Below are 23,974 nucleotides of genomic sequence, written 5' to 3'. Positions count from 1 at the left end.
GGAGTGACGGACTCCATCCTAGCTGGAGGGGTGCTCTCATCTTATCTACCAACATAGATAGGGCTCTAACTCCTCTAGCCCCACAATGAAATAGGGTGCAGGCCAGGCAGCAGGCTGTTAGCCAACCTGCCAGCTTAGTGGAGTCTGCCAATAGCACAGTCAGTGTAGTCAGCTCAGCCATACCCATTGAGACTGTGTCTGTGCCTCGACCTAGGTTGGGCAAAACTAAACATGGCGGTGTTCGCCTTAGCAATCTTATTAGGATAAAGACCTCCTCCATTCCTGCCATTATTGAAAGAGATCGTGATACCTCACATCTCAAAATAGGGTTACTTAATGTTAGATCCCTCACTTCAAAGGCAGTCATAGTCAATGAACTAATCACTGATCATAATCTTGATGTGATTGGCCTGACTGAAACATGGCTTAAGCCTGATGAATTTACTGTGTTAAATGAGGCCTCACCTCCTGGTTACACTAGTGACCATATCCCCCGTGCATCCCGCAAAGGCGGAGGTGTTGCTAACATTTACGATAGCAAATTTCAATTTACAAAAAAAAAAATGGCGTTTTCGTCTTTTGAGCTTCTAGTCATGAAATCTATGCAGCCTACTCAATCACTTTTTATAGCTACTGTTTACAGGCCTCCTGGGCCATATACAGCGTTCCTCTCTGAGTTTCCTGAATTCCTATCAGACCTTGTAGTCATAGCAGATCATATTCTAATTTTTGGTGATTTTAATATTCACATGGAGAAGTCCACAGACCCACTCCAAAAGTCTTTCGGAGCCATTATCGACTCAGTGGGTTTTGTCCAACATGTCTCTGGACCTACTCACTGCCACAGTCATACTCTGGACCTAGTTTTGTCCCATGGAATAAATGTTGTAGATCTTAATGTTTTTCCACATAATCCTGGACTATCGGACCACCATTTTATTACGTTTGCAATCGCAACAAATAATCTGCTCAGACCCCAACCAAGGAGCATCAAAAGTCGTGCTATAAATTCTCAGACAACACAAAAATTCCTTGATGCCCTTCCAGACTCCTTCTGCCTACCCAAGGACGTCAGAGGACAAAAATCAGTTAACCACCTAACTGAGGAACTCAATTTAACCTTGCGCAATACCCTAGATGCAGTTGCACCCCTAAAAACGAAAAACATTTGTCATAAGAAACTAGCTCCCTGGTATACAGAAAATACCCGAGCTTTGAAGCAAGCTTCCAGGAAATTGGAACGGAAATGGCGCCACACCAAACTGGAAGTCTTCCGACTAGCTTGAAAAGACAGTACCGTGCAGTACCGAAGAGCCCTCACTGCTGCTCGATCATCCTACTTTTCCAACTTAATCGAGGAAAATAAGAACAATCCAAAATTTATTTTTGATACTGTTGCGAAACTAACTAAAAAGCAGCATTCCCCAAGAGAGGATGGCTTTCACTTCAGCAGTAATAAATTCATGAACTTCTTTGAGGAAAAGATCATGACCATTAGAAAGCAAATTACGGACTCCTCTTTGAATCTGCGTATTCCTCCAGGGCTTAGCTGTCCTGGATCTGCACAGCTCTGCGAGGGCCTGGGATCGGGAGAGACACTTAAGTGTTTTAGTACTATATCTCTTGACACAATGATGAAAATAATCATGGCCTCTAAACCTTCAAGCTGCATACTGGATCCTATTCCTACTAAACTGCTGAAGGAGCTGCTTCCTGTGCTTGGCCCTCCTATGTTGAACATAATAAACAGCTCTCTATCCACCGGATGTGTACCAAACTCACTAAAAGTGGCAGTGATAAAGCCTCTCTTGAAAAAGCCAAACCTTGACCCGGAAAATATAAAAAACTATCGGCCTATATCGAATCTTCCATTCCTCTCAAAGATTTTAGAAAAAGCTGTTGCGCAGCAACTCACTGCCTTTCTGAAGACAAATAATGTATACGAAATGCTTCAGTCTGGTTTTAGACCCCATCATAGCACTGAGACTGCACTTGTGAAGGTGGTAAATGACCTTTTAATGGCGTCAGACCGAGGCTCTGCATCTGTCCTCGTGCTACTAGACCTTAGTGCTGCCTTTGACACCATCGATCACCACATTCTTTTGGAGAGACTGGAAACCCAAATTGGTCTACACGGACAAGTTCTGGCCTGGTTTAGATCTTACCTGTCGGAAAGATATCAGTTTGTCTCTGTGAATGGTCTGTCCTCTGACAAATCAACTGTACATTTCGGTGTTCCTCAAGGTTCCGTTTTAGGACCACTATTGTTTTCACTATATATTTTACCTCTTGGGGATGTTATTCGAAAACATAATGTTAACTTTCACTGCTATGCGGATGACACACAGCTGTACATTTCAATGAAACATGGTGAAGCCCCAAAATTGCCCTCGCTAGAAGCCTGTGTTTCAGACATAAGGAAGTGGATGGCTGAAAACTTTATACTTTTAAACTCGGACAAAACAGAGATGCTTGTTCTAGGTCCCAAGAAACAAAGAGATCTTCTGTTAAATCTGACAATTCATCTTGATGGTTGTAAAGTCGTCTCAAATAAAACTGTGAAGGACCTCGGCGTTACTCTTGACCCTGATCTCTCTTTTGACGAACATATCAAGACTGTTTCAAGGACAGCTTTTTTCCATCTACGTAACATTGCAAAAATCAGAAATTTTCTGTCCAAAAATGATGCAGAAAAATTAATCCATGCATTTGTTACTTCTAGGTTAGACTACTGCAATGCTCTACTTTCCGGCTACCCGGATAAAGCACTAAATAAACTTCAGTTAGTGCTAAATACGGCTGCTAGAATCCTGACTAGAACCAAGAAATTTGATCATATTACTCCAGTGCTAGCTTCCCTACACTGGCTTCCTGTTAAGGCAAGGGCTGATTTCAAGGTTTTACTGTTAACCTATAAAGCGTTACATGGGCTTGCTCCTACCTATCTTTCCGAGTTGGTCCTGCCGTACATACCAATACGTACGCTACGGTCACAAGACGCAGGCCTCCTAATTGTCCCTAGAATTTCTAAGCAAACAGCGGGAGGCAGGGCTTTCTCCTATAGATCTCCATTTTTATGGAACAGTCTGCCTACCCATGTGAGAGACGCAGACTCGGTCTCAACCTTTAAGTCTTTACTGAAGACTTATCTCTTCAGTAGGTCATATGATTGAGTGTAGTCTGGCCCAGGAGTGTGAAGGTGAACGGAAAGGCTCTGGAGCAACGAACCGCCCTTGCTGTCTCTGCCAGGCCGGTTCCCCTCTCTCCACTGGGATTCTCTGCCTCTAACCCTGTTACAGGGGCTGAGTCACTGGCTTGCTGGTGCTCTTTCATGCCGTCCCTAGGAGGGGTGCGTCACTTGAGTGGGTTGAGTTACTGACGTGATCTTCCTGTCTGGGTTGGCGCCCCCCCTTGGTTTGTGCTGTGGTGGAGACCTTTGTGGGCTATACTCGGCCTTGTCTCAGGATTGTAAGTTGGTGGTTGAGGATTTCCCTCTAGTGGTGCGGGGGCTGTGCTTTGGCAAAGTGGGTGGGGTTATATCCTTCCTATTTGGCCCTGTCCGGGGGTTTCTTCGGATGGGGCCACAGTGTCTCCTGACCGCTCCTGTCTCAGCCTCCAGTATTTATGCTGCAGTAGTTTGTGTCGGGGGGCTAGGGTCAGTTGGTTACCTGGAGTACTTCTCCTGTCTTATCCAGTGTCCTGTGTGAATTTAAGTATGCTCTCTCTAATTCTCTCGTTCTCTCTTTCTCTCTGAGAACCTGAGCCCTAGGACCATACGTCAGGACTACCGGGCATGATGACACCTTGCTGTCCCCAGTCCGCCTGGCCTTGCTGCTATTCCAGTTTCAACTGTTCTGCCTGCGGTTACGGAACCCCTACCTGTCCCAGACCTGCTGTTTTCAACTCTTAATGATCGGCTATGAAAAGCCAACTGAGATTTATTCCTGATTATTATTTGACCATGCTTGTCATTTATGAACATTTTGAAAATCTTGGCTCTCTCTAATTTTCTCCTTCTCTCTTTCTTTCTCTCGGAGGACCTGAGCCCTAGGACCATACGTCGGGACTACCGGCCGTGGTGACTCCTTGCTGTCCCCAGTCCGCCTGGCCTTGCTGCTATTCCAGTTTCAACTGTTCTGCCTGCGGTTATGGAACCCCTACCTGTCCCAGACCTGCTGTTTTCAACTCTTAATGATCGGCTATGAAAAGCCAACTGAGATTTATTCCTGATTATTATTTGACCATGCTTGTCATTTATGGAAATTTTGAAAATCTTGGCTCTCTCTAATTTTCTCCTTCTCTCTTTCTTTCTCTCGGAGGACCTGGGCCCTAGGACCATGCGTCGGGACTGCCGCCCGTGGTGACTCCTTGCTGTCCCCAGTCCGCCTGGCCTTGCTGCTATTCCAGTTTCAGCTGTTCTGCCTGCGGTTATGGAACCGCCACCTGTCCCAGACCTGTTGTTTTTCAACTCTTGATGATCGGCTATGAAAAGCCAACTGAAAATTATTCATGATTATTATTTGACCATGCTTGTCACTTATGAACATTTTTGAACATCTTGGCATAGTTCTGTTATAATCTCCACCCGGCACAGCCAGAAGAGGACTGGCCACCCCTCATAGCCTGGTTCCTCTCTAGGTTTCTTCCTAGGTTTTGGCCTTTCTAGGGAGTTTTTCCTAGCCACCGTGCTTCTACACCTGCATTACTAGCTGTTTGGGGTTTTAGGCTGGGTGTCTGTACAGCACTTCGAGATATTAGCTGATGTACGAAGGGCTATATAAAATAAAATTGATTGATTGATTGAAAATCTTTGGAGGGAGCTGAAAGTCCGTATTGCCCAGCGACAGCCCCGAAACCTGAAGGATCTGGAGAAGATCTGTAGGGAGGAGTGGGCCAAAATCCCTGCTGCAGTGTGTGCAAACCTAGTCAAGAACTACAGGAAACGTATGATCTCTGTAATTGCAAACAAAGGTTTCTGTACCAAATATTAAGTTCTGCTTTTCTGATGTATCAAATACTTATGTCATGCAATAAAATGCAAATTAATTACTTAAAAATCATACAATGTGATTTTATGGATTTTTGTTTTAGATTCCGTCTCTCATAGTTGAAGTGTACCTATGATAAAAATTACAGACCTCTACATGCTTTGTAAGTAGGAAAACCTGCAAAATCGGCAGTGTATCAAATACTTGTTCTCCCCACTGTACATAGCCATGGAATCACTGGTCACTTTAACAAAACTAATGTCATATGTATATACTGTATTCTATTCTACTGTATTTTAGTCAATGCCACTCTGACATTGCTTGATCTAATATTTATATAATTCATAATTCCATTCTTTTACTTTTAGATTAGTGTGTATTGTTGTGAATCGTTTTTAGATACTACTGCACTGTTAGATAGTACTGCACTGTTGGAGCTAGGAACACAAGCATTTCGTTACACCCGCAATAACATCTGCTAAATATGTGTATGTGACCAAGAACATTTGACTTGATTTGATTAGGCTACGGCAGTTGTAATGTTTTCAATGTTATGGTCTCTAATTGTCTTCAATGGTAAAAGTCCCAAACAACCATAGTGTTTTGCAATGGTAATAATGGTACTGGGTTATATTAGGCTTGGCACAACATTTTAGTCCCTTTCCAATTTCCCCATAAAAGTTTTGGGCTTGTAGGAAAAGTCTTCATATGAGAATTACACCTTCTGAGAGAGATGCCACATGTTGGACTATTCAGGGATAGTTGGGTTAAACTATTAGGTTGCTAAGAGATGGACAAAACAGTCAGTAACCTACTTAAGTACTAGTTGTACATTTAGTTTGTACATTTTTTACAGCTGGTAAATTGAGACAGCAATCAGAAATAACTAAAACTTTGTGCAATTGATTTGACATGAATTTAGTATTTAAGCCTGCCAGGACCATCTGCCAGATGTCCTCCAACACAGGTAGGCTGTACAGTTTCAATTAGTCTTATTCAAAGTTGACTTAATATCTATTAATGTGCTTCAATTCATAACAAGGCCAACGGTACTCGAGACATTGGAATAAGTTCCAATAGCATTAATGGACATTTATTTCACTATCATTTTAAGTACATGTGATGGTGAATGCGTATTAAAACTCAGAATGAGGTAATGAGCAGGTAAGTACTACAGTCAATATCGACATTTACATTTACATTTAAGTCATTTAGTAGACGCTCTTATCCAGAGCGACTTACAAATTGGAAAGTTCATACATATTCATCCTGGTCCCCCCGTGGGGAATGAACCCACAACCCTGGCATTGCAAGTGCCATGCTCTACCAACTGAGCCACACGGGACCATGTCACGGGACATGTCACTATCAATCATGTTACTGGTATGCAAATGTATTTGATGTCATGTAAGTTGATACAGTGTAATGTTTTCATGTATAAAGCCCTTTAAACAAAACTCCCACTGTACCTTAAACATCATTACTAAACTTTAGACTTCTGCGTTATCACACCGGTCTCAGGGATGGTTAACTCTGGAAATGCCTTTGGTCTCCACTGAGTTAAGTAAATCAGCTTTTAGTTTTCTTGCACCTTATTTGTGGAACAATCTTCAAAATATTCTACAATTAGATATTTTGGTGCCTCTAGGGCAATTCAGAAAGCAGATTGAGGACTTATTACTGATGAATGTGTTTGTTTTTTATGACTTTTCTTTCTGCTTGCATTTTGTATTTATATTATAATCAAATAACAAATTCTTCTTCTAGTAGCTCTATGACACAAAACGCTTACTGAGATGTTTCATTATATGACAGATGTGCTTATAAAGTGCATACGTTACAGCCTTATTCTAAAATAGATTAAATACAAATTTCCCCCATCAATCTACACACAATATGTCACGTTCTGACCTTTATTTCCTTTGTTTTGTCTTTATTTAGTATGGTCAGGGCGTGAGTTGGGGTGGGCAGCCTATGTGTGTTTTTCTATGTTGGGGTTTTGTGTTCGGCCTGGTATGATTCTCAATCAGAGGCAGCTGTCAATCGTTGTCCCTGATTGAGAATCATACTTAGGTAGCCTGGGTTTCACGTTTGGTTTGTGGGTGTTTGTTCTTCCGTGTCAGTGTTTGTCGCCACACGGTACTGTTTCGTTTGTTCATCGTTTATTGTTTTGTTTAGTGTTCTGAGTTTGTATGAAACATCATCATGAACACTTACCACGCTGCGCTTTGGTCCTCCTCTCTTTCTCCCGAAGACGATCGTTACACAATACCCCATAATGACAAAGCAAAACTGTTTTTTAGAAATGTTTACAAATTTATAATGAAAAAACCCCAGAAATATCACATTTACATAAGTATTCAGACCTTTTACTCAGTACTTTGTTGAAGTACTTTTGGCAGCGATTACAGCCTCGAGTCTTATTGGGTATGGCGCTACAAGCTTGGCACATCTGTATTTCGGGAGTTTCTCCCATTCTTCTCTGCAGAACCTCTCAAGCTCTGTCAGGTTGGATGGGGAGTATCGCTGCACAGCTATTTTCAGGTCTCTCCAGAGTTGTTCGATCGGGTCCAACTCCAGATTCTGGCTGGGCCACTCAAGGACATTTAGAGACTTGACCCGAAGCCACTCCAGCTTTGTCTTGGCTGTGTGCTTACGGTCGTTGTCCTGTTGGAAGGTGAACGTTCGTCCCAGTCTGAGGCCCTGAGCAGGTTTTCATCAAGGATCTAGCTTACTTTGCTCCGTTCATCTTTCCCTCAATCCTGACTAGTCTCCCAGTCCCTGCCCCTGAAAATAATCCCCACAATATGATGCTGCCACCAACATGCTTCACTGTAGGGATGCCAGGTTTCTTCCAGACATGACGCTGACATTTAAGCCAAAGAGTTCAATCTTTGTTTCTTCAGACCAGAGAATCTTGTTTCTCATGGTCTAAGAGTCTTTAGGTGCATTTTGGCAAACTCCAAGCAGGCTGTCATGTGCCTTTTTACTAAGGAGTGGCTTCCATCTGGCCACTCTACCATAAAGGCCTGATTGGTGGATTGCTGTAGAGATGGTTGTCCTTCTGGAAGGTTCTCCCATCTCCAGAGGAACTCTGGTGCTTAGTCAGAGTGACCATCGGGTTCTTGGTCACCTCCCTCACCAAGGCCCTTCTCCCACGATTACTCAGTTTGGCCGGGCGGCCAGCTCTAGGAATAGTCTGTGGTTCTAAACTTCTTCCATTTAAGAATGATTGAGACCACAGTGTTTTGGGGAACCTTCAATGCTGCAGAAACTTTTTGGTACCCTTCCCCAGATCTGTGCCTCGACACAATCCGGTCTCAGAGCTCTACGACTATTCCTCATGGCTTGGTTTTTGTTCTGACATGCACTGTTAACTGTGGGACCTTATAAAGACAGGTGTGTGCCTTTCCAAATCATGTCCAATCAATTGAATTTACCACAGGTAGACTCCAATCAAGTTGTAGAAACATCTCAAGGATGATCAAAGGAAACAGGATGCACATGAGCTCAATTTCGAGTCTCATAGCAAAGGGTCTGAATACTTATGTAAATAAGGTATTTTTTATACATTTGCAAAAATTTTGAAATACCTGTTTTCGCTTTGTCATTATGGGGTGTTGTGTGTAGATTGATGAGGGAAAAAATTATTTTATCAATTTTTGAATAAGGCTGTAACAAAATGAGAAAAAAGTCAATGGGTCTGAATACTTTCCTAATGCACTGTAGGCCTTGTCATGAAAACAGAATGACATTTAGACACACACACACACACACACACACACACACACACACACACACACACACACACACACACACACACACACACACACACACACACACACACACACACACACACACACACACACACACACACACACACACACACACACACACAGTGAAAGAGAGTAATGCACCCACAGTGAGAGAGAGCAGTGGAGTGGGAGGATTCTGCGCTGGGCTGACTGGTTGATCTAGCTAACGTTACTTAGCTAGGTAGTTACATGGTTTACACATCAGCTAGCTTAGCCAGTTTATCTAATGACAACCTAATTTGATAGCTAGCTAGTTAGCTATTTCCACACGCATCTGGTTAATCTTTTCACTCTTTATGCTAAGATGGCTAGTTAACTTTGCCAAAAAGCAGAGATCATATGGGGAGCTAAAAACAGGAGATTAAACATTGTCAGATTCTGGGTTAGCCAAAGCAAACTAGCTAGCCATTTAATATGCACTCACCCTCAAAACACAATTTCAACATTAGAATTATATCAGAGAAATATCTATCTTTCTCCAGAAATATACTGAACAAATATATGAACACAACATGTAAAGTGTTGGTCCTATGTTTCATGAGCTGAAATAAAAAATCCCAGAAATGCTCCATATGCAAAATAATATTTCTCCAAAATGTTGTGCACAAATTTGTTTACATCCCTGTTAGTGAACATTTCTCCATGGCCAAGATAATCCATCCACCTGACAGATGTGGCAAATCAATAATCTGATTAAACAGCATGATCATTACACAGGTGCACCTTGTGCTGGGGACAATAATAGGCCACTCTAAAATGTGTAGTTTTGTCACGTTAGCTCTCTATGTACAGTGGGGAGAACAAGTATTTGATACACTGACAATTTTGCAGGTTTTCCTACTTACAAAGCATGTAGAGGTCTGTAATTTTTATCATAGGTACACTTCAACTGTGAGAGAAGGAATCTAAAACAAAAATCCAGAAAATCACATTGTATGATTTTTAAGTAATTAATTTGCATTTTATTGCATGACATAAGTATTTGATACATCAGAAAAGCAGAACTGAATATTTGGTACAGAAACCTTAGTTTGCAATTACAGAGATCATACGTTTCCTGTAGTTCTTGACCAGGTTTGCACACACTGCAGCAGGGATTTTGGCCCACTCCTCCATACAGACCTTCTCCAGATCCTTCAGGTTTCGGGGCTGTCGCTGGGCAATACGGACTTTCGGCTCCCTCCAAAGATTTTCTATTGGGTTCAGGTCTGGAGACTGGCTAGGCCACTCCAGGACCTTGAGATGCTTCTTACGGAGCCACTCCTTAGTTGCCCTGGCTGTGTGTTTCGGGTCGTTGTCATGCTGGAAGACCCAGCCACGACCCATCTTCAATGCTCTTACTGAGGGAAGGAGGTTGTTGGTCAAGATCTCGCGATACATGGCCCCATCCATCCTCCCCTCAATACGGTGCAGTCGTCCTGTCCCCTTTGCAGAAAAGCATCCCCAAAGAATGATGTTTCCACCTCCATGCTTCACGGTTGGGATGGTGTTCTTGGGGTTGTACTCATCCTTCTATTCCTCCAAACACGGTGAGTGGAGTTTAGAGCAAAAAGCTCTATTTTTGTCTCATCAGACCACATGACCTTCTCCCATTCCTCCTCTGGATCATCCAGATGGTCATTGGCAAACTTCAGACGGGCCTGGACATGCGCTGGCTTGAGCAGGGGGACCTTGCGTGCGCTGCAGGATTTTAATCCATGACGGCGTAGTGTGTTACTAATGGTTTTCTTTGAGACTGTGGTCCCAGCTCTCTTCAGGTCATTGACCAGGTCCTGCCGTGTAGTTCTGGGCTGATCCCTCACATTCCTCATGATCATTGATGCCCCACGAGGTGAGATCTTGCATGGAGCCCCAGACCGATGATGATGATTGACCGTCATCTTGAACTTCTTCCATTTTCTAATAATTGTGCCAACAGTTGTTGCCTTCTCACCAAGCTGCTTGGCTATTGTCCTGTAGCCCATCCCAGCCTTGTACAGGTCTACAATTTATCCCTGATGTCCTTACACAGCTCTCTGGTCTTGGCCATTGTGGAGATGTTGGAGTCTGTTTGATTGAGTGTGTGGACAGGTGTCTTTTATACAGGTAACGAGTTCAAACAGGTGCAGTTAATACAGGTAATGAGTGGAGAACAGGAGGGCTTCTTAAAGAAAAACTAACAGGTCTGTGAGAGCCGGAATTCTTACTGGTTGGTAGGTGATCAAATACTTATGTCATGCAATAAAATGCAAATTAATTACTTAAAAATCATACAATGTGATTTTCTGGATTTTTGTTTTAGATTCCGTCTCTCACAGTTGAAGTGTACCTATGATAAAAATTACAGACCTCTACATGCTTTGTAAGTAGGAAAACCTGCAAAATCGGCAGTGTATCAAATACTTGTTCTCCCCACTGTACATTTAAGGACCAGCCATGCTGCCCTGTTCTAAGCCAATTGAAATTTTCGTCTTTGTGGCACCTGACCACATGACTGAACAGTGGTCCAGTTGCGACAAAACTAGGACCTGTAGGACCTGTAGGACCTTCCTTGTTGATAGTGCTGTTAAGAATGCAGAATAGCGCTTTATTATGGACAGACTTCTCCCCATCTTAGCTACTGTTGTCTCAATATGTTTTGACCATGACATTTTACAATCCAGGGTTACTCCAAGCAGTTTAGTCACCTCAACTTGCTCAATTTCCACATTATTCATTACGAGACGTAGTTGAGGCTTAGGGTTTAGTGAATGATTTGTCCCAAATACAATGTTTTTAGTTTTTGAAATGTTTAGGACTAACTTATTCCTTGCCAACCATTCTGAATCTAACTGTAGCTCTTTGTTAATTGTTGTTGTCATTTCAGTCGCTGTAGTAGTTGACGTGTATAGTGTTGAGTCATCCACATACATAGACACACTGGCTTTACTCAAAGCCAGGGGCATGTCATTAGTAAAGATTGAGGGTCATAGTCAGCTGCCCTGGGGAATTCCTGATTCTACCTGGATTATGTTGGAGAGGCTTCCATTAAAGTACACCCTCTGTGTTCTGTTAGACAGGTAACTCTTTATCCACAATATATTTCATTTTAATATTTTATTTTCATTTAACTAGGCAAGTCAGTTAATTTAAGAACAAATTATTATTTACAATGACGGCGTACACCGGCCAAACTCTGACGACGCTGGGCTAAATGTGCACCGCCCTATGGGACTCGCAATCACGACTGGTTGTGATACAGCCTGGATTCGAACCAGGGTGTCTGTAGTGACGCTTCAAGCACTGAGATGCAGTGCCTTAGACTGCTGCTCCACTCGGGAGCACCCCAAAAAATATAGCAGGGGGTGTAAAGCCATAACTCATACCTTTTCCAGCAGTAGACTATGATAATAATAGTAATGTCAAAAGCCACACTGAAGTCTAACAAATTAGCCCCACAATCTTTTTCTCATCAATTTCTCAGTCATTTGTGTAAGTGCTGTGCTTGTTGAATGTCTTTCCCTATAAGCGTGCTGAAAGTATGTTGTTCATTTGTTTACTGTAAAATAGCATTGTATCTATTCAAGCACAATTTTTTCCAGAAGTTTACTAAGTGTTGGTAACAGGCTGATTGGTCAGCTATTTGAGCCAGTAAAGGGGGCTTTACTATTCTTAGGTAGCGGAATTTCTTTAGCTTCCCTCCAGACCTGAGGGCACACAATTTCCAGAAGGCTTAAATTGAAGATGTAATATCGTCCGCTATTATCCTCAGTAATTTTCCATCCAAATTGTCAGTCCCCGGTGGCTTGTCATTGTTGATAGACAACCATAATTTGTTCACCTCTTCCACACTCACTTTTCAGAATTACAATGCTTGTCTTTAATAATTTGGTCAGATATACTTGGATGTGTAGTGTCAGCGTTTGTTGCTGACATGTCATGCCTAAAGTTAGCTAATCTTGCCAAATGAATATTCCATTAAAGTAGTTGGCAATATCAGTGGGTTTTGTGATTAATGAGCCGGTCTGTTTCAACGAATGATGGAGCTGTTTGCATTTTCCCCCAAAATGTAAGCTTTTTACTATCATTCTTTATTCGGATTCAGAAAACTTTAATGTTCTCAGAGAGGAATTCATTTTGCAGCATAAGACGTCACATCTTTTTTTTTAAAAGCAAAGGACATTTACAAGCAAATAGGCAGGGTAAGTGCAGTTTCATAGTGCCAGTGCTAAGTGCAATTAGTCCAACGTTTTGTTAAGTTGCACAATTGCATTCGGCCGCAGAGGGAAGGAGCCTGAATTCGGAGTGATGTGGATAGGAAGAGTCAACCTTCTGGAAGGCTCTGCCCATGGACAGAAATGACAGTTCTTGCTGTTGCTGCCTCATGATTTTCCCGCCAGTCCTGACTATCTTGCCCAACCTATTTTTCTGTGCAAACTTGATATTCCCAAACCAGCATGTCAAGCAGTAGGACAGAATGTTCTCAATTAATGATTTGTAAATGAGAACCATGATGGTTAGATCAACATTAAACAAGTGTAGTTTCCTTAGGAAATACAGTCTCTGTTAGCCTTTCTTAAAAATAGCATCAGTACACTGATCCCAGTACAGCTTGTTGTCAATGATTAGCCCAAGGTATTTGTACTCCTCCGCTATTTCAATTGGCTCACCTGTTATCAGTGATGGTGTGTGCATGGTAACTACCCTGGTAGGTTGACTGATTGATAGCCTGGTTGCAGGCGCTGGTTACAGTTGGAAGCTTTCTCTTGAGTGGGCAGTCTGATGAAAGCCCGCCAATATTTAAATCACCCAGAAAATGTACCTCTCTGCTGATATCACATACAGTATCAAGCATTTCACACGTTATCCAGATACTGACTGTTAGCACTTGGTGGTCTATAGCAGCCTCCCTCCAGAATGGGATTTCGGTGTTGCAGATGAACCTGTAGCCATATTATTTCCACAGTATTTAACATTAGATCCTCTCTAAGCTTTACAGTAATGTGGTTCTGAATATAAATGGCAACACCTCCACCTTTGGCATTTCTGTCTTCTCTGTAGATCTTATAACCCCGTCGATAAGAATGGGGGTGTGCTCGGTCCTCCTTTTCCTGTACTCCACAATCATCTCCTTAGTCTTGGTTACATTGAGGGATAGGTTGTTATTCTGGCACCAAATTATATTTCATATTATCTGTTACTAATTACAGTAACAATTTCATAACAATTTGAGATGTTGTTGTCGAAATCCCCTTTCTTGTGCTTTTTGAGGTGGAATGGCCCTGAAGGTAAAATGGCTACAGCAGAATTCATTAGATAGTGTTGCTGCTGTGTTTGGATGTGTGTTAAAGTGTGCTGTGTGATATCACACAGCCACCAAGCCTAAATGTACTGTATCCTCTCTGGCTGGTTGGTTTGTAGCTAGAGCTATAGTATGACAGGGGTTGTCCTGAAATGACTTTAGAATAAATATATGGTGCAGTCACAGAAATGCATGCGTGCACACACACACACACACACACATACACGCACCCATATATACACAAACACTTATAACAAATACGTATCACCCAGATACCACGTACACAATACCCTATTCACACTCATACGAACAGACATGTACAGTCGTGGCCAAAAGTTTTGAGAATGACACAAATATTAATTCTCACAAAGTCTGCTGCCTCAGTTTGTATGATGTCAATTTGCATATACTCCAGAAAGTTATGAAGAGTGATCAGATGAATTGCAATTAATTGCAAAGTCCCTCTTTGCCATGCAAATGAACTGAATCCCCCAAAAACATTTCCACTGCATTTCAGCCCTGCCACAAAAGGACCAGCTGACATCATGTCAGTGATTCTCTCGTTAACACAGGTGTGAGTGTTGACGAAGAAAAGGCTGGAGATCACTCTGTCATGCTGATTGAGTTTGAATAACAGACTGGAAGCTTCAAAAGGAGGGTGGTGCTTGGAATCATTGTTCTTCCTCTGTCAAGCATGGTTACCTGCAAGGAAACACGTGCCGTCATCATTGCTTTGCACAAAAAGGGCTTCACAGGCAAGGATATTGCTGCCAGTAAGATTGCACCTAAATCAACCATTTATCGGATCATCAAGAACTTCAAGGAGAGCGGTTCAATTGTTGTGAAGAAGGCTTCAAGGCGCCCAAGAAAGTCCAGCAACCGCCAAGACTGTCACGTTCTGACCTTAGTTCCTTTTTTACGTCTTTATTTTAGTTTGGTCAGAGCGTGAGTTGGGGTGGACATTCTATGTTGTTTTTCTATGTTTTGTTCTATGGTTATATTTCTATGTGTTTGGCCTAGTATGGTTCCCAATCAGAGGCAGGTGTCAGTCGTTGTCTCTGATTGGGAGCCATATTTAGGTTGCCTGTTTTCCTTTGTGTTTTGTGGGTGGTTGTTTTCCTGTGTCTGTGTTTTCACCATACGGGACTGTTTCGTTTTCGTTTCTGTCTTTCACGTTGTTATTTGGTATTTTCAGTGTTCAGTTGATTCATTAAATATTGACATGGACACATACCACGCTGAATTTTGGTCCTCTTCTCCTGCACCAGACGAGATTCGTTACAAGGACCGTCTCCTAAAGTTGATTCAGCTGCGGGATCGGGGCACCACCAGTACAGAGCTTGCTCAGGAATGGCAGCAAGCAGGTGTGAGTGCATCTGCACGCACAGTGACGCAAAGACTTTTGGAGATGGCCTGGTGTCAAGAAGGGCAGCAAAGAAGACACTTCTCTCCAGGAAAAACATCAGGGACAGACTGATATTCTGTAAAAGGTACAGGGATTGGACTGCTGAGGACTGGGGTAAAGTCATTTTCTCTGATGAATCCCCTTTCCGATTGTTTGGGGCATACAGAAAAAAAAGCTTGTCCGGAGAAGACAAGGTGAGCGCTACCATCAGTCCTGTGTCATGCCAACAGTAAATCATCCTGAGACCATTCATGTGTGGGGTTGCTTCTCAGCCAAGGGAGTGGGCTCACTCACCATTTTGCCTAAGAACACAGCCATGAATAAAGAATGGTACCAACACATCCTCCGAGAGCAATTTCTCCCAACCATCCAGGAACAGTTTGGTGACGAACAATGCCTTTTCCAGCATGATGGAGCACCTTGCCATAAGGCAAAAGGGATAACTAAGTGGCTCGGGGAACAAAACATCGATATTTTGGATCCATGGCCAGGAAACTCCCCAGACCTTAATCCCATTGAGAACTTGTGGTCAATCCTCAAGAGGCGGGTGGACAAACAAAAACCCACAAATTCTGACAAACTCCAAGCATTGATTATGCAAGAATGGGCTGCCATCAGTCAGGATGTGGCCCAGAAGTTAATTGACAGCATGCCAGGGCGGATTTCAGAGGTCTTGAAAAAGAAGGGTCAACACTGCAAATATTGATTCTTTGCATCAAATCCAAAAGCCTTTGACACTTATGAAATGCTTGTAATTAAACTTCAGTATTCCATAGTAGCATCTGACAAAAATATCTAAAGACACTGAAGCAGCAAACTTTGTGGAAATTAAAATTTGTGTCAATCTCAAAACTTTTGGCCACGACTGTATTACACATGCGCACACACATACACACACATAAACACACACATAAACACACACACTACAGGTTCCCTGGGGGCTGGAGTTGTCATTGCATTGCAGATGGTCCTTCACAGCATTTATTGTACGTGTCCCACACAGAGAGGTTCGTTGTTTGTGTTTCCGGAAAGCAAAGATTGACTGAATCAGGAGCTGATGACTGGGGGGCAGGTGGGCCGGTCATTCCTGGCTGTTCAGAAGAGAGCAGGAAGTAGCATCACTAGGACATTATGATGCCACGGAGGGGAGGTAGCTAGACATTGGGCCTGCATCCCACATGGTACCCTTTTTTTATTTGCTCTGCTTTTGACTAGGGCACTTAGGGAATAGGGTGCCATTTGGTACGCACCCTGGGTTAGACAGACAGGCCGCTAGTCACTTTCAATGTAAAATGGAAATGGGTTAATGCAGGCCTGCAGACCACAAAGGCCAGACATGAGGGAGAGAGTGTGAAAGTGAGAGAGGGAAGTAAAGAAAAAAATACTTAGAAATCAAAAAGGAATGAGAGAGAGCCGGAGAGAATCTGGAGGAGAGTCAGCAGGTGATGTCATTTACCCACATAATGACATCAGCAACAGTAAAGATGGAGGTCCCAAACGTGTTTTCAGGGCATTAGCTCCCCTCATAAAGGAGAGGGAAACCAGCTCTCTGTCTTTCCATTATCCCTCCATCCCTCCTGCTCTCCTCTCAACCTCTCCATCCCTCCATCCCTCCTCTCAACCTCTCCATCCCTCCATCACCTCCCTAAGCTGCTCTGCTGTTTGCTTCGTCACGGCTTAAGATGGAGAATTGAATCCCTATCCGACTCAGTTCATTTCCAGTGCAGTGTTATATACTGTATATGTAATATATAATAGTGTTATCTGCAGTGTTATATACTGTATATGTAATATATAATAGTGTTATCTGCAGTGTTATGTACTGTATATGTAATATATAATAGTGTTATCTGCAGTGTTATATACTGTATATGTAATATATAATAGTGTTATCTGCAGTGTCATGTACTGCATATGTAATATATAATAGTGTTATATACTGTATATGTAATATATAATAGTGTTATCTGCAGTGTTATATACTGTATATGTAATATATAATAGTGTTATCTGCAGTGTTATTAGTAGGATAGATTTAAGCTGTTCCACATGTCAAGAGGTCAACTTAACTGATGCTCTTATTATTCTGTCTGTTAATGCTGTGGTGTTTAGTGGATCTAATTCAGCAGGAAATGACTGCTTAGAGGAAGTCATTATGTGTGGAATATGATATGGGATGTGATCATGTGCTGCCGGGAGGTCTCTGGACCATCATATCTATCACACAAGATGATGGTACTACAGCGTCTGTGATAAAATGGCTTCTATAACATATTATGATCAAAATATTGTCATGAAAGGCTTTATATAGAATCACCTAAACTGTACAGCACATTATATGACTTTGGCAGATTCAGTAACTTTAAGCAATAACGGTATAGTCTGTGTACTCAGTTGGAAAGGTCAGATCCAAAGAGAACATCTAAGTTTGCTTTGACACCGACATAAATATAAACACAACATGTAAAGTGTCTGCCCATGTTTCATGAGCTGAAATAAAAGATCCCAGAACTTTTCCATATGCGCAAAAAGCTTATTTCTCTCAAATTTTGTGCACAAATTTGTTTACATCCCTGTTAGTGAGCATTTCTCCTTTGCCAAGATATGCCACACCTGTCAGGTGGATGGACTATCAACAATCTGATTAAACAGTGTGATCAATACACAGGTGCACCTTGTGCTGGGGACAATAAAAGGCCACTCTAAAATGTGCAGTTTATTAACATTTTTTATTTAACTTATTCAAGTTTTGAGGGAGTGTGCAATTGTCATGCTGACTGCATAAATGTCGACCAGAGCTGTTGCCAGAGAATTGAATGTTCATTTCTCTACCATAAGCCACCTTCAATGTCGTTTTAGAGAATTTGGCAGTACATCCAACCGAACTCACAACCACGTGTAACCACGCAAGCCCAGGACCTCCACATCCGGCTTCTTCACCTGCGGAATCATCTGAGACCAGCCACCCGGACAGCTGATGAAACTGAGGAGTATTTCTCTCTGTAATAAAGCCCTTTTGTGGGACAAACAAATTGTAATTGGCTGGGCCTGGCTCCCCAGTGGGTGGGCCTGGCTCCCCAGTGGGTAGGCCTGGCTGCCCAGTGGGTAGGCCTGGCTGCCCAGTGGGTGGGCCTGGCTCTCAAGTGGGTGCAGGCCCACCCACGGCTACACCCCTGCCCAGTCATGTTACAGTTTTTCTCAGTCGCTTTGGTGCATTTTTCACATCATCCCTAACATGTGCAAAATAATAAGTGCATTTCTCAGAACAATTTGTACAAACTGCAATATACAATAGATATGTTTCTAAAGCTAGTCAGTCACTAAAAATCCTTAGTACATCTCTCAAAAGTAAATATTCATGCCAATGATCATGTCAGTGTCATCAGAATGATAAGTCATTGAGTCATTGTTCACGAACAAGGTCGTCAAAATGTTTAGGCATGTTGTCAATGTAACTGTGTACTTTGACAGTATTACCTGATGTAAACTTAGGCTACAGTTTGGATGACAGTTACTGTATTGAAAATGCACAAGGCTGCACTTCTATGGCATATATCAATTTCAACAGTACTATTTACATATTACTGTATGTGGGTTATTGATTGAAAGAGACTGGACAACCCAAGGGGCACAAAGGAAAAAAAACTAAATTAGAAAGAAACACAGGAAACCACCCCTAAGGCACAACTTTGCCCGCAGCACTGTTGTGCTGTCTCTACACATCCAGACGTTCCTGTCTGTCGGCCCACATATTCTCATCCACATCACACCGGATATTTTCCCTTCCAATGCAACGTGGAAAGAATCTTTTGGAATGCCTTATCCATCCTCTGCAGGTGTCTACTGTGATGTCCTCACATGCTGCATCCATTGCAGCCAGCAGGGTCATCTGTGTGTGTGGCTGACGATCGTACACCTTCCACCTCCATGCTGAAAAGAACTCCTCAATTGGGTTAAGGAATGGTGAATAAGGTGGGAGGAATTCTATGAGCATCCTCGGGTGGGTCACAAACCATTGTCTTATGATGTTTGTTCGATGGAAACTCACATTATCACAAATGACCACATACTTTGGCAAATCCTCTCTAAACAGACCCCTCTCATCATCAGGGATGAGAGCCCTGTAGAGAGTCTCTAAAAAGTTGAGTAGATGCTGGGTGTTGTATGGCCCTATAAGGGGGATATGGGTTAGGACACCATGCTCCGAAATAGCAGCACACATGCTGATATTTCCTCCCCGTTGGCCTGGCAAATCCACAGTGGCTCTGTGACCGATGATATTCCGACCCCGCCTTCTGCATTTGGTCAGGTTGAAGCCAGCCTCATCCACGTATACAAAGTTGTGAGAGGGTTCACTTGATTCCAACTCCATTATACGCTATATCCCAGAACACACAGTTGAATTTGTTTTGGTAAGGAAGAGTGACATAAAATGTACATATATTGCATGTTCCTTCCACAGCAATGGAAATGTGTGCAGTTTATGCTTACTGTACTATGTATCACTATAAAATGTTGCTGTAAAGTAGTTACATAGATATATGTTTTACCTGTACATACTGGTACCGTAGCTCCTTAACTCTGTCCTCATTCCTTTGGAATGGTACACGGTACAGCTGTTTCATACTCATCTGGTTTCTATGCAGCACCCTGTCGATGGTTGTTCTATAATGGTCCTTTGTATTTCCCTGAGTCTCATGGCATTGTTTGCTCGGACCATGGTGCAAATAGCCTCCTCCTGTTGAGGTGTGAAAAGGCGTCCTCTGCCACCGGTTTGAGGTAATCTTGCAGTCCTATGTGGGGAAAAATGCAATGATGCATCGCACACTTTCACATAGACAAAAACTATGCGAACACACATTTTACTGTAAAACATACAGGTGGGTGCATGTAAGGTGCAGTATGTATCTGTATAGAGTATATTTCTGTATGCTGTGAAATACAAGTGGACTACTGTAATATGAAGCATTGTAGGAAGTATACAGTATACTGCTTATATACAGTAACAGTGCACTGTACATTGGTGGACATACCTGTTCTCTCTTCGAAACGTTTGAACTATTGAGGACACGGTTGATCTCCCAATATTCGGCTGCACCCTTCGACCCGCCTCAGCCATTGTAAGGCCATGATTGACAACATGGTCTACAATAGTGGCCCTTATGTCATCAGATATGCGTTTATGTCCTCTTCTGCCTCTTCCTCTGTTTTGCCTTCCACCACGCATCCTTGCTCCTCTTCTTCCTCCTCTTGGCTGTTGACCCTGTTCGTTTCCTGGTCCATCCATTATTGGAAAATTGCAACTGTGTTGTGGTCTGTCTATATATGCTTGCCAATTGATTCTTCATGAGATGCACCTTTGAGCAATTTAGACAACTGGTTGACTGTTGGTTGAACTAACACTTTACATTCCTTCATGAGTGAGGGTCAATTTCACCTGCACGATTCATCAATTCACGTTTTTGTACAAAAGGTCTAATAGAAATGTGTAAAACTATGCTTGACAGTTTATGTCAGTTTACAATTTTGCATGTAATGGCTTATGCAAGGAACTAATGCCTAGATGTTTTGAGGGGTAAGACTATTCAACAGAGAACCATCTACTATATTTTGATCAACATGACATGAGCAATTGATAATGTGGAAAAAAGCTGACACTTGTACATTATCAATTGCAATTTGTTCAAAGGAATAAGAAATTGCTTTAATGATGTGCACAAGTGACTAGATGATTTGGAATTTGTACAAGTAGTATCAAGAATTGCACTTTTGATCTAAGAAATGCACCAAAGCGACTGAGAAAAACTGTAAATCCATAGAATATGGCCTAATGAATTTATTTCAATTGACTGATATCCTTATATGAACTGTAACTCAGTAAAATCGTTGAAATTGTTGCATGTTGCATTTATATTTTTGTTCAGTATAGCTTAGAAAAAAATATATAACTTTCCTCAAATTTTCATATTTTCCAAAAGTCCTGGTTGGAGGATTTCGGATTCCCTGTTTATTCCCTCCTGATCAGGGTTTCTGTAAAACCCGGACATTTGGGAAAGTTTCGCAACCTTAGTTGGAGGCTAAAAGGTAAGGGTGGATGGATATAGAGTAATTGTGAGTATAATCTGTGAGGCAGTCTGTTTTATTAGGGCCTCATAATAATAATAATAATCAGAGCAGCGGAGACTGAACAGAGAGGGACAGTAATAAGTAGTGTAGGCTGGTCTCCAATCATATTTTCCTCTCCTCTCTTTCACTACTCCCTTTTGTTTCTCCCTCTCTCTCCCTTTCTTAGATTTTCCTCTCTCTCCCTTTATTTTCCATCTCTCTTTTTGCAGCCTTTTTATCACTCTCTCTCTCCCTCATTCCCTCCCTCCCTCCCTCCCTCTGTTTCTCAGTCTCTCTCTCCCTAGTGTCCTACCCCTTTCTCTCTCACATTTGGACATGTTAAGTTGCCTAAATGATTTCAGAAGCATCTTGGCCTTCAGTGTAGGAGGGGGAGAGAAAGGAGGAAATTACTAACATGGCACTGATTAGGCCTAATTATGAGTTTGACTAAAGGTTTTAATTAGGCAACTGAGCAGACCAATTTCAGAGGGCGACAGAGGGGAGGGGGATGGGGGGGGGGGGGGGGGGAGTTAGTGGAGAGTAAACGGGAGAAGGTGAGAGAAGAGAGGAGCTGAGAGTGTGCATGCCGATCAGTTGTCACCTCTGGAACAGAAGGGAAAAGGTATGGTTTTTCTTTCTGTTTCTCCTGGTGGACGGTATCATACCTTGTGCCATTTCCCATTATGAGCCTTCATTCCTCTCTCTTTCTGGGTCTCCAAGCTTTCCATAGATCCTTGTGTCAAACATTATCTTCCCTTTATTTTATACTCCTCTCATCTCCATGTCTTGTTCCACCAATGCTCATTGTTTCTCTTTTCCTTTCTTTCCTGTTCCACATTACAACCCCGTCCCCTCGTCCCCGTCTTCTCCTGTCCTCTCTTTTTCACTCCATGGTTTCTGTACAGTAGTCCATTTGGCACAGGCCTCGTCTCTATCTCTCCACCCTCTCTTTCCCTCTCTCTCTCTCACCTCAATTTTCAGCTTCTGCATAATTAATTAGCAGCAGTGTTCACTATTACAGCAATTACTTCAGAGAAGCAGAAAACCAGAGAATCAGGCCAAAATGAAAACTAAGGGATGAAGAGAGATTTACAACCTTAAAGAGAGTCTCCATAATGGGGAAAATGGAATTGAATGGTGTGATTTTTTTTTTATCATACAAGACCAATTTGAAATAGACTACTCCAATCCCTTAGTAGACTAAAGCAAGAAGCAAAGGCTGTGGCACAAAACAGAGATGGAAAATCATAGTGATTATAATGTTTTATGTGTCAGATATGGAAAACTCAGGTTATTTTGTGCCACATTGTAACTTTATTTGAAAAGCTAGGAAACGTCGCTCAAAAATGGCAGTTCAAAAATGTGCAGTGTCTCTTTCAAAAAACGTCTCTTCTGTTTGCTAAAAAATTTATCAACATTTATCTTCATTTACAGCAGGCAATAGTCATCCACATGTAGCCGGCCTCTGTAGTCGAGTCCGCCCGTGGCGTCAGTTCCTTTACTTTTAGTTAGGCCTTTTCTCCTTAACTCTCTATTGATTCTCTTTCTCTCCACAGGTTCCAGTTTCTGTGAAGGGAGGGTTCAGGTCCGCCCTTGGGAAGAAGAATCTAGTGTAGGTATCGGAGTTAGGTAGGCATCAGTTTCCCCATATTACTTCCCTCTTGCTACTACAGTACATCTTCAGCCCAATGTTAGCTCATATCCTGCGTAATCATAACGTATCCACGTGCACACATTACAGAAGTGACGTTGAGCCGTACATGATAACTTCCAGGGCGAGAGGAAAAGAGTAGTTCTTTAGTTCTGGGCTCTGTGTGTCCAAAAAGCTTAAATTATTGTTAATCTAACTGCTCTGTCCAATTTACAGTAGCTATTACAGTGAAATAATACCATGCTATTGTTTGAGGAGAGTGCACAACAACAAAACGTTTATCACGGCAACTGGTTTGATACATTCACCTCTGAAGGTAAATAATGTACTTATATTCAGTAATCTTGCTCTGATTTGTCATCCTGAGGGTCTCAGAGATAAAATGTAGCATAGTTTTGTTTGATAAAATACATTTTTAAATTCAAATGTAGAAAGTGGGTTCTACAGTGTGAACCCTTGCTGTTTCTGGAATACTTAGCAGGACAGCAAAATGGTCCAATTCCCGCACTTATCATAAGAACATCCCTGGTGAGCTCTACTGCGTCTGATCTGGCAGACTCAATAAACACACATGCTTGTTTGTAAATGATGTCTGAGTGTTGAAATGTGCCCCTGGCTTTACATAAAGAAAAAAAAACAAGAAAGAAAACAGTTCTGTCTGGTTTGTTTAATATAAGCAATTGTTACTTAAGTATATTTTAGCGATTACATTTACTTTTGATACTTAAGTATACTTTCAGACTTTTACTC

General features: G+C 42.1%; 1 protein-coding gene across 1 annotated transcript in view; it reads left to right on the top strand.

Annotated features, from left to right (window-relative positions):
- Positions 1 to 23,145, top strand: part of LOC139561046 (nascent polypeptide-associated complex subunit alpha, muscle-specific form-like) — a 44,070-nt gene extending 20,925 nt beyond the window's left edge. The window contains exon 2 of the mRNA XM_071377845.1: positions 23,130 to 23,145. Coding sequence (XP_071233946.1) covers positions 23,130 to 23,145 — 16 coding nt within the window. The remainder of the gene's footprint in view (positions 1 to 23,129) is intronic.
- The last annotated feature ends 829 nt before the right edge of the window (positions 23,146 to 23,974 follow it).

The sequence above is a fragment of the Salvelinus alpinus genome, chromosome 31 (assembly GCF_045679555.1).
Source record: "Salvelinus alpinus chromosome 31, SLU_Salpinus.1, whole genome shotgun sequence".
Taxonomy (NCBI): Eukaryota; Metazoa; Chordata; class Actinopteri; order Salmoniformes; family Salmonidae; genus Salvelinus; species Salvelinus alpinus.
The sequence above is the reverse complement of the archived record's forward strand: the minus strand, read 5'-3'. Positions and strand labels throughout refer to the sequence as shown.